General features: G+C 40.3%; 1 protein-coding gene across 4 annotated transcripts in view; it reads right to left on the bottom strand.

The window, feature by feature from the left end:
* The window catches only part of SGCG (sarcoglycan gamma), a 195,586-nt gene that overhangs the window by 46,012 nt on the left and 137,386 nt on the right, over positions 1-12,188 (bottom strand). For all 4 annotated transcript variants that reach the window (XM_018569734.1, XM_018569735.1, XM_018569736.1 and 1 more), the window contains exon 4: positions 8,823-8,910. In XM_018569734.1, coding sequence (XP_018425236.1) covers positions 8,823-8,910 — 88 coding nt within the window. The remainder of the gene's footprint in view (positions 1-8,822; positions 8,911-12,188) is intronic.

Raw genomic sequence — 12,188 nt, 5'->3', positions numbered from 1 at the left:
TGTGTGTGTGGGGGGGAGGTGCAGGGTACAGTTCCAGTGGTTGTTTATATAATGGGGGCGGGGGGAAATGTCTGCCCTGGGCGCCCAGAACTCTGGTTACGCCACTGCTAAAGATGTATAACCTTACTACAAAAGACCATTCAAAGTTCATCTTTTTGATAATCAGGCACTCTGCTGTGAGTGAATCATATTTTCAACCTTTTGTAACAATAGTTTTTTCTCAATTAATCATTACAAGGAACCTCTGCTTTGCCCATGCAACAGCAAAACAACAGGTTGACTTTAAAAGCCAACTCTTGCAACATGTAATACTTACCTTCCAATCACTCCTGAAAAGAAGCCATGTGAGTGGATCCGATTTGGAGCATACTCTCTTGGCGCCCAGCATAGCACTATTTACCAAACTCCAGTGCCATCACGTGAGTGAAGGGGAGTAAGTCCCATGCTCTCCATACCTGGAAGTACTTCTCTTTACTCATGTGGTGAACAAGGCAATGGGGGAGTGATGAAAAGGTTAGTAAATGTAGGAGGGGGAACCTGGCATTTATGGGCAAACTGCAGATTGGCATTAAGGTAAAAGACCACCTTATCCAACAGAATAATACTTAAGATGAATATCGATGGAAGTAAATCCTGTAAGATATATCAATGAAACTGGTAATAAATCCATAAAATCAAAAACACAACAAAAACATACATAATATTACGCATTCCTCCCTTAGGTTACTAATTAAACTGCACACTCCTTTTATTCAGACATTTTTAAATAGATGCTTAGCTGTTTTATGCCAGTTTATGAACTTTACATGAGGTTATCATTCTTGCTAATATTCCATCAACCAAGATAAATATTATCCAATTCATGAGACTTCGCTGCTTTAAAGGCTGGATTTGCACTGTTCATGTATGTTGGTGTGAATGGGCCCATACAGTTACCTTTATGCTTTCAAAATAAACTACAGCACATATATATGAACCAACCACATAGGGAAGAATGGGCATTCTTTTTCATGTGCATTTTCATGCAGCAAAACAGAGAAGTTTGAGAAGTTCATTAATGTTTTTATAGGTGGTAGCAGACCCAATTGCAAATTAATAGGTGATATTTTAATGATTGAATTCCCAAACGATTTAATTTGACATGAGCACACAAATTCCCTTTACACTGACAGTGAAAGACAGAGATGATAAAGGATCACTTTATCCACAGTTCTTTCCTTCTTTCCTTAAATAGATCAAACATATTTCTGAAGGGAAGATACAGATGTAGGCTTACATTAAGCTATATGATGGCAGGCAGACTGCTTAAGGAACACAAATTAAGCCCTCAAGTCTAAATCCAAGCTATGGATAATAGCAGAATGATCTAGGTTTCTTCAAACACTGTACAGTAGGGATACAGGATCCAAGGGTCTGCTGGTACTGCAAAGCAGAAATGGCATGTGTTGAAGATCACAGAACCTTATTGAACTCAGATAATTTGCTTAGTTTAATTAAAAACTTGTTGAAGTGCCTAAAGAAGTTTGATAAATTATTATTAAATTAAATAATAATTCAATTCAATACGCTTTCATACAGTACTACTAAAAGATGTACCCCTCTATTTTAGTTGTCCAAAGGGTAGCAGGCTCTTAGGTAAGTTGGTGTCCACATGTGTCCTCCATCTGCATATGTGCAGATCAGTTGTTTTTAGCATCAAAATATCTAGATAGATCTAGGTGCATGCTCCCGTAGATGTTAATTTAATGTTAGAGAATAGGCTAGTGATGAAGTTAATTTAGGGGCCAAAGGTTAGGGCCAGTGTTAAGATTAAGCAACAGGGGTACATTTAAGTTTTAGAGGGTTCGGTGTTAGGGTGAAGGATAGGTTGTGTTTAGGGCTTAGGTTAAGTGTTAAGTTTAGGGATAAGGTTAAGAGTAGGGACAAGCTTTAGGTGTGGGTCGAACAGCATAGGGTTCCCCTTAAAATTCCTACCAGACCCTTAATTAGGCAGCAAGTATGCACCCACCTTCCTAAACCATCTTAAGCCACATGCCTTTCAAAATTGATAGGATATCTCGATGGATGGGGGGAGGCTTTAGGGTCCACTGTTTTTTCAAGTGTATGTAACAATCACAATCTTCATTAAAACTTCAGATGTTTGCAACCTGGTATATAGACTTCCATGTAGCATCTGCTGCATTTATGAAAGAGCTGCTATAGTTCATCCTAAACTTAGGCCACTCCTCAGTATGAAAGGTGGCACTCAATGTATTTACACTCAAAAGTGTTTCAAAAGTTCAGTAAAAATTATTGCAAAACATTTGGAGTTCAAGTGATAGCTTTCATTGGCTAACAAAAAGGATAAGTACACTTTTAAACAAAAGGCACTTACACTTTTTGCCCCCCACCCCTGAACTAAATGATCTCTTCCTCCCCCTCTGTAGATCTTACTTAATTACCAAGATCCAACAGGCGGAGTTCCACTATTGTTTACATCCCACACCGCAATGTTATCTCTGCTGGCCACACCTGAATATTGCAGCCCTATAAAGTTCTATGGGGCCGTCTCCCAGCCGGGAGACAGACAGGGCCCGGAGAGGGAAACTTGCAGCACTGGACATCAACAAACAGTGGAGCATCGGCCTTCAGATCTCAGTAACTAAAGATCTGTGGAGAGCAAGGGTGGGCTCAACTAGGTTAAGAAATGGGGGCAAAATAGATAAAGTCCACTTTGTCTAAAAGTGCACTTATACTTTAATTTTTTAAAGATTCAAGCTTTCAAGATTCATATGGTCACTTCTTACCTCTGAAGAAGGGATCAAAGGAATCCTAAAAGCTTGCATCTTTAAGTCCACACCACAAAGTGTCCAAATTAATGATCATGTACACTGTACATGATCAGCTATTTGGAGCTGTCAAAAGCCGGTAACCGCTTAGATCAGCGGTTATCATTCATTATTGGAAATATTATTATTATTATTATTATTATTATATTAAATAATTTTAATCGATCAAAAAGTTTAACGATTAATCGAGAAATTAATCTTTATTTTCACAGCCCTATTTACTACTATTAATTATTGAAAGAGAGAAAAGTGAAACTGGAATAATTGCATGTTCATGTGAGAGGGTTGCTGAGATTTGAGGTCTTGAGACCTGGGAGGGGGTGTTACACATACACGCACCCAAGACCAATAAATTCATCAAATAAATGGCCAACCAAATAAATGGAGTGTTTTCACTCCCACCCACAGTAGGCTCCTTGATGTCACCTTGCAAAGACTCCATGACTGGAATTTCTGATTTTAGCAGGTATAATATCTTCAGCCCAGTAGTTTACTGGTTGAGTACAATTGTTGCCACCATTTTTAATTCACTTAAATAACTTTTCAACATAATTTCTTCTCCACATTCAAATGTTCTCTTGCATATATGTATTCCTAGTATGTTTTTTGCAGCGTAAAGATATTAATCAAGTGCCAAGTTCCAAGAAGGCCAACATTACAACTTTCTTTTCTAGCCAGTGAAAGTACAATATTTTAATTATTCATACTTACTAAAAGGAGAATCAAATATCTAAGGTAAAAGACGGATCAACACTCAACGCCCAGAGTATACAGAGGCAAAAAATTAATTGCTTTGTGCAGCTGCCAATTAGAACTTAATGAATTTCATGATAAAATATGGTTTGCAATCATGTGTATTAGAAATAAGAGAGACAACACAATATGAGGGACTTGGAGGAATATTTTCAAAACTTGATACAGCAAGCTTCTAAAGGAGCGCAGTGAAAAAAATAAAAGGCCGGGACTCTCATAGATAGTTCTTGATTAAAACTTTCTCTGCTGGAGATGAACAGCACACCTGAGGCCAACTGCAGAATAAACACATTTAAGATCAACTACATGAATCGAGTGTATTCTATTTGTTTCTGGCTGCAGGTATATTTGGTCCAGAGAATACATTCTAGGTCTTTTAATTTTTAAAAAGAGTACCTGTTGCCTTCATGTTTAAAAATAAACATAACTGAACTTACATCATTTTAAGGCTCTCCTACTTGACTGTAACTTTCTTCAACTGTAACTGACTTTTACTGTTGTCAGTCAGGCTCCACTCAATGAGTTCTAACTGTGAGAAAATTGGGAACTTTATACTGTAAATGGTACTACACAGATGGATTACAGTAGAGGCAATCTGCCCACAAATGGAGCACAAATCATCGTTTATGCTCCACAAGAGACAAGCATATGCGTTGCAAAGTATTTGGTGACTGGGAAGACATTGTCAGGTTTTTCTGTTCAATAGTTTTTTATTGTTGCAAATAAACAGAGATTTACACAAACAAATTTTTGGTGTAAAAAAAATGGTTGTACAATAACATGGAGTAAGAACGGATCAAATACTTGAAGTACATTTGACGTTAGTAACAGTTCTTGGAGAGATAATTAACAGAAGGATTTACATATGTTTGATATGAAATAAATCATGAGAAACGTCAAAAATATAGTCCTGAGGCATTAAGAACATTGTCAGGTTTTAATTCAACTCTGCTGAAAAGGCTGGAATGCATAGGTATAGTCCAGTGATGACATAATATCCTAAACTGGATGAATTGAAGATTTATTACAGGTATTTATATAGCGCTGACAATTTACGCAGCACTTTATATAGTTGCACATTCACATCAGTCCCTACCGTCAAGGAGCTTACAATCTAAGGTCCCCATCTCACATGCATAAATACAGGGCCAACTTAATGTGCCCATACACTGCACGATGCTTGTACGAGAATTGCGGGAAATCCCGATCGTACGAGAATCGTGCAGTGTATGGAAGGCATGCGACCGTTCCTACTGTACGGTCGCACGACTTTTGTATTTCGAGCATGTTGGAAAACCAGCCAAGAATCGTACGATTTTCGGCTGGTTTTTAACATGATCGAGAGACAACTGCCGAACGGGCCGGTGTGCGCACGCGCACACTGCCCGTTCACCATTGCAATCACGGGATGCCCGCCCCTCAGAGGGCCGGGCTTGCGATGATCGCAAGTACGATCTGCCTGTCCAAGATAGGTAGATCGTACGTTTTTTAAATTACTTTACAACCCTAGCAAGACAAAAGTCTTGCGCGGGTTGTATAGTGTATGGGCACCTTTAGAGAGGAGAAAACTAACCTACCAGCATGTCTTTGGAGTTCCACAAGATCCACATGTAATGCCCCTCTCAGACGTGTGGTCTGATCAGGACCCGTGCATGGATCCCCTGCTGAATGGAACTGACAGGCGCCTATGTGAAGGGGGCCTAAAAGTATGGTGAGATTACTTTGTTTTAACTAAACAATTAAATACTGTAGCTGCAGACTACAAAAACACAAGTAGATTGGATGTGCAGTAAGATGCTTGAATCCATTTTATAGCAAACACTAATTTTCAGGTTAGCTTTCAAGCGAACCAATCAGTAAAACTAAAAGTTTAATAAAATTAAAATCAGCAATAAAAATTGACAAAAATATATTTTTTTCCCAAGTTTTTCAGAGGACAGAGGACACTGCTCCCACGCCCCGTGGAGAATCATGGGCACACATTGACTGGTCAAACCCACCAATTTGTTTTCCATTACAATTTTCTGTTTTTATTAATTTAGTAACCCTGCCCTAAGCAGGAGTGACTGTTAAGTACTGCTAGGCTGTAGCCAGCCTAAGCTTGGATTGATAGATCTGCTTTCTGCAGGTTCTTCCTAAGCTTGGTGTTGTTTGCTTCTGCGTGCTGTTGGAGAGTGTCCATTGTAATAGTGCATACAAAATGTATTACCCCCTCCACAACCACTAGGATGTGTATTGCCAGTGGTGCATGGAGGGAGTGGTATAAATATTTGAGAGAATCTTCCAGAAGCTGTGTTGCCTCCCAGGCACTGCCTGGAGAGGAGGTGCTGCTGAGTTTTTGACCTCCCTTCTAAGAATCTGGATGAGAGCTGGAACCTTGCAGGAAGTCTAGTGTCCTGTTCAGGCAGTTTAAAACACTGCATCTGTTTTACAGTCTGGAGGTCGGAAGTACGCAGAACAGTCTTGGCTTAAAGGCCAATTACTGTGTTTCTGTAAGTAGAATTTGGAGTCCATTTTGTGCTTTTTTTAGGTTTCCTGTGCCCTAACCCTCTTGCCAAATAAACTCAATTGACTGTCCAATCCCAATTTGACTGGCACCCATCTGTCCACCTCCTCACTATAGGTCAAGGTTCCAACCTTGAGGTGAAATGTCAGCCTACTTGACTTCTGGGGATCCCTGATCCACTAAATAAATTCTCGTTATAATAGAGGTTTAAAATGCACAATGCAGCATAATGCAGAAATGTAGATGTTGGATGAAAAGTTTAGTGCAACATAATATGTTTATTAGTTAAAGTGGAAACAAACTTACCTCCACTCCTGCGGTGTGATATCCTCAAGCTCTCTCGCCGGCACAAACATCTCCACTCGTGCTTCTTCCTGGTTTGCATTTTTAATTTCCTGGCCCAAGATGACGAAACTTCCAAGTACAAAATAAAACTAAAATACTGACAGGTTGACCTGATCACGTCTAAAAGAAGCCTTATTGTGCCTGCATTGTTCATAGACAGGTCACCTTTTTAGCTATCCAAGGACTGGATGCTTTTGTTGTGGCAAATGCCAATAGCATTACTTTTATCCGTGTTTGGCTGTGGCTACATTTAGGACTTGAGCAGGCAACCAGGGTGTCTCACACTTAAAGAGGAACTTTACCCATATCTTCAAAATAACGACAAAGGCACCTTTAGAAATGTTTGGTAATGACAATCTACAAACACATACATCTAGATAATTACAGGCTTTTTATTTTTTGCATACCTTATGTTTCTTTTCTTCTCCAGTCTTCTGACAGTGGTCATTTTAATTAAGGACAGGTTACTAGATCTCCCTTTACGTCCTGGAACCTTGGCACATGTGACTAGGACATGTGACCAGGCAATAGCCGCCCCCAGGACGAGCTGTGTCGGCCGCACAGCGCCCTTGTTGCCATGGCGCCCTGTGCGGCCGCACTGCTCGCACACCCCTAAGGCCGGCCCTGCATCAAGTTCAACCTTTGTGTGTCTGCGTGTGTTTGTGTGCGTGTGTATATATGAGTCCCTGTGTGGTCTAGTCCTTAAGAGTCCCTGTACCCCTGTATGTTACTGTCTCTGAGGAAGGTGTCTAAATTATTTTTGAATGATTCAACATCCCCTGCTGATACCTCCCTTTGGAAGGGAGTTCCAAAATTAAACGCTCTAAATGAAAAGAAGGCCCTACCACTCTTGTGGTTAAATCTTTTCTCCACCAATTTTAGGTGGTGGCCTCTAGTCTTTTTTAGGGAGTTTTGAGTAAAAAGTTTATTGCTGATGGTGGCATCACCCCTAAACATTTTGTACATCAAAATCACATCCCCTCTTAATCGCCTCACGTCTAGCGAGAACAAGTTTAAATTTAGCAACCTTGTCTCATAGCTTTGATCCTCCAACCCCTTAATTAGTTTTGTTGCCCTTCTCTGGACTCTCTCCAGCTCCAGGATATCCTTTCTGTAGATCAGTGTTCAAAACTGAACTATAAAGTGGCAAAATTATTGCTTTATCTCTACAGTGCATTCCCTTTTTAATGCAAGAGAGTACTCTGCTAGCTTTGTTTGCCGCAGCCTGGCATTGCATGCTATTGTTTCAATCTGTAGTCGACAATGACCTCCACATCTTTTTCCATTTCTGACTTCCCTAGAGGAGTTCACATTAATGTGTATTCTGGCTGCCTATTTTTAACCCCAAAATGCACTGCTTTACATTTTTTAACATTAAACCTCATCTGCCATGTAGTTACCCACTACCCTATTTTATCCAGGTCCTCCTGTAATGTTATGTCTAAGCCCGTGTCTATTACCCTCCCAATTTTAGTATCACCAGCAAACACAGAAACACGGCTATTACCACCTTCCCCAATATCATTAATAAACAGGTTAAACAGTATTGGGCCTAGCACAGAACCCGGAGGCACGCCATTCTCCACCTTAGGCCAATTTGAAAAAAAGCCATTTACCGATACTCTCTGGACACATTCCTGTAGCCAGTTCTCTAACTATGTACACATCATTTAATCTATGCCCATAGATGTCAGCTTGTATATTAAGCGTTTATGTGGTACCGTGCCAAATGCTTTGGCAAAATCCAGGTACACCACATCCACCGGCCTTCCTCTATCCAGATCTCTACTCACCTCCTCGTAGAATGTTAGTAGGTTGGTCTGACAAGAACGGTCCTTCATAAAGCCACGCTGATTATCACTTCTTATACCATTGTCATGAACAAAATCAACTAAATATTCCTTTATCATTCCCTCAAACAGTTTGCATACTATTGAGTACCGATGAGATTCCCCAGCATTGCTCTGCTGATGCAATGTTTGTGCATATTACATCATTTGTGCCAAAGTGGACCAGGAAGTGGAAAAAAGAAATTGTAAGTAAAATAAAAATATGTTTGTTTAGCTAATGAATGTAATGAATGAATATCGGCATGCAAAGCTGCATGCTGATGTAATTTCTAGTCAAAGGGGGTAAAAAGTTGCTCCTGGCTAAATTCTGTTATTACCCCAACATGCTAATAAGGGTGTTTTTACAGTCCATACACCTACACATTTGAATGATATGTACATATCTAAAGAGAAAAAGCCTATTTGTTGGTTGGATCTTCCTGATACTTTCTCTTTGCAGGTTGCTGCATAAACAGTTTCACGATATGACTGAAAAAAGTAACTCTCCAAAACCAAACTTTTTACACATATAATTAACTCAGTACAGCAGCTTTGTCTTACCTACTGTCAGTCTGCCAGTGATCTTCCCCTCATCGTTACGTGCATTGACAGTCACATTCTGGGAAGAATGAAGGAGTAAGGAATTGTCCTATGCAGAAACAAAATATAAATGTAAAAGTAATCCTTATAAAAGAATAGTATAGCTTTAGGCAAGTCCATTTAATCCCTTGTAGACTTCACATGACACTAGGCTTATTTAAAAAAAACAGTAGATAAAAACAAAGCTTACATAAAATCGATCACACAAACTTTTTTTTTTAAACTTGCATGGAAAAAAAATAACACCTAGAATCTAACTGGTTTCTTCTACAAGAACTTCTTACCATTGGGTGATTTATGGCTTGTTCACACCAGCCAGCAAGCATTCGTTTTAGTGTGCAGGCTGGTGCCTACATGTGGCGGCATTGCAGGGTGATTTTTTTTTTTTTTTAACTTTACTTTTTTTAACATTTTTAAATGTTTTATTATTTCTGTGCGCTATAGTCTCAAAATTTTTTTTATGGTGAGTACAAAATTCCAATTGACTTTCTCGCCCGTTGAGGGAGACGGGAAGTGCTAGTTTATACTGCCCCCTACAGGAGGATTGGACACTTTGAAAATGACAGGCAGTCTCCGGGTTACATACAAGATAGGGACATTAGGTTTGTACTTAAGTTGAATTTGTATGTAAGTCGGAACAGGTACATTTTGTAAGTGTAACTCCAGCCCAACATTTTTTTTAAGTTTTGGATAGCATAGGGAAGGGTCACATTTGTTTTGCTGTCTGTTGCTGTTGTTCAGAAGATTATAATATAATAAAAACTATTTTTTATTCAAAATGACACACCAAAAAGGTTTTTTTCTATTTTTTATTTTATTTTATATACTTTATTTATTTATTTTTTTGCATTATTTTTTTTTTTTATTTTAATGCTGGGAGCAATAGCCAGCCTGCCATTGGATATTTCAAATTGCAATAGCCAATAGCAGGCTGGCTATTGCATCTGCCCACTGCCTGCTGTCAATCAGCAGAGGAGGAGCCTGAAGGAGAAAGTTCTCTATCAGGTCCTCCCATGCTGATTGACAGCAGGCAGTGGGCGGGTGCAATAGCCAGCTCGCTATTGGCTATTGCATTTTACAATATCCAATAGCAGGCTGGGTATGGCTCCCAGCCTGCAGACGTAGAGGAGGCAGGGGGGCGGGGCAAAGGAGCCGTGGCCGGACCGTAGGAACAGAGGATCGGCCGGACCGGGAAGAGAAGAAGACAGACCGCGGGACAGCAGCGGAGGTATGGGGGGCAGCTAGAAATGCAGTGGTCTGTGTCCCCGCTGTCTCCGCCAAAACACAGGTGCGGAGAGTAGCGGGGATTTTAAGGGACACAGGCTGCTGCAGCCACAGTTCTCCTAAATATACCGGCAGCTGCTGGTACATTTAGGAAAACTTTGGACCCTTATATAACAGTTTGCGCAGTGTTTTACAATATAAGGAAGACATTACAATCACAATACAATTCAAGACCAGATGGTAAGGAGGGAAAGATGGTAAGGCCCGTGAGAGCTTACAATGTAAATGGGAGGGGCCAGTGATACATGAGGAGTTAGCTGTGTGGGGATGAATTGTTTGAGAATGGGATGGTTCAGTTAGGCTGGGATAGTATTAATAAGTCATAATTCAGTGCTTTTCACTCATCCTCATAGTTCTAGCAGACCTGTGACAATGAGACTGTCACAGGTCGGCTCAGTAGATCGGGAAGTGAGCGAATACATACCTGCGTTCGCTCACTTCTCGATCCTGTCACGGCAGAGAGCCATGACAGGGGAGGGACTGGATTTCCCCCTCCGCGCTATGATCGTCCATCGCTGACTGGCGGAATGGACGGGGAGGGGGCGGGTACAGCTGGCTCTGCCTCTAGATAGGCAGAGCCAGCTGTCACTCAAGCAGATGGGCGGATCCAGACATAATTGTCGGGATCCGTTTCAGCTGCGGCGTCTCAGTATACCGCGAGCTGCAGCTGAGCTTTGGGTAACAGGAGGACGCTAGTTTGTGTCCTCCCGTTACCCTTCGGAGAACTATGGGGAAAACCCTGACCCCATAGTTCTACTTTAATGATAAATAAGTATAGATTACTGATATTTGCACATAACTTCTCTTAGCACTGTCTTGTTAAATATGCCAATATGTGTGTCTCTATCCTCCCTCCAAAAGGAACATCTATGCTTATTTAACAGGTGACCACAGGAGTGGTAATGTAGGTAGGAGTCATTTGAAAGGTAATTTCCCCTTTTGGAACTTTTCAGGCAGATTTGATATCATAAAGCATTATGGCATAAGAAAAAATTGTAAAACACCTGCCTTGTTCCCTGTTTGTGAGGCTCTTGAAATGTCTCCTTCGACCAGAAGTTAGAGCTAACATATTTTTTTTGAGAAATACTAAACCAAGAACAAAAATGTAATATATTGCATCTTACCAGACCTTAGAAGTAATGGCTGTTTTTGTTTTCTTTTCTTAGGAATATTTTTAGCAAGTAGAGAAAATACCTGCGGCTCTTGCCAGAAATGTGGTGTTCCAGTCATTCATAAAGCAATATTATCTTTCTTCTGTAAAAACTACTGATCTCTCCATTCCCCCACATAGTGTAGCTGAAGAAAGGAAGACATGCTTGAAGTCCAGCCTGGGTAACAGTCATGGCTCCCTTCATAGATTCAGTAAAGGAGCATAGCCACAAGGGACAGGGAGTGTGTTTTTTGCAGGATTACCTTGTGAAAATTAAAAAAAGCCAGAAAAAAAAAAGAAAACTAATGCAGCCCCCTCATCTAGGGACTGATAGGTTGGAAAATGTTCATTTTTTGCTATTTAGGTTTAGATGCATCCAAGTGGTAATAGTGCACCATAAACAAACTGAAGTGCTGCCTTTATGTGAACATTGCACTGTCAAGCATAGACAGCTGTCATAGTCATATGTCCATAGATGCAGACAGACTAACATGGTGATAAGCTGACGTAAAACATTTCCATTGGTTATCTAGGTGGTGGACCCGCATGCCGCGGGGTTAACAGATATTTCAAATGATTGCTACACCATCTTCAGGGACTTAATGTTTATTCTGTTGCTGAGGGCTGTTTGCACATGCAATGTATAAATCACATAGGGGGGAAAGTGACTGTTTAAACTGCCATTTGACTTTTAAAGCTAAATGACATTAAAAGAAAATCCACTGTCTAAAATATATACAAAAAAGCCTGCACATTTATAAAAACTTAGGTAGGCAATATATGCGATTTACAAAGCTTATCATTTTACTGCCCTGTCTTAAGGTGCCCATACACTTTACAACCCTCGCAAGACTTTTGGACAGGCAGATCGTACTTGCGATGACTGCAATGAG

This window comes from Nanorana parkeri, unplaced genomic scaffold (assembly GCF_000935625.1).
Source record: "Nanorana parkeri isolate BGI_ZX_2015 unplaced genomic scaffold, ASM93562v1 scaffold1384, whole genome shotgun sequence".
Taxonomy (NCBI): Eukaryota; Metazoa; Chordata; class Amphibia; order Anura; family Dicroglossidae; genus Nanorana; species Nanorana parkeri.
The sequence above is the reverse complement of the archived record's forward strand: the minus strand, read 5'-3'. Positions and strand labels throughout refer to the sequence as shown.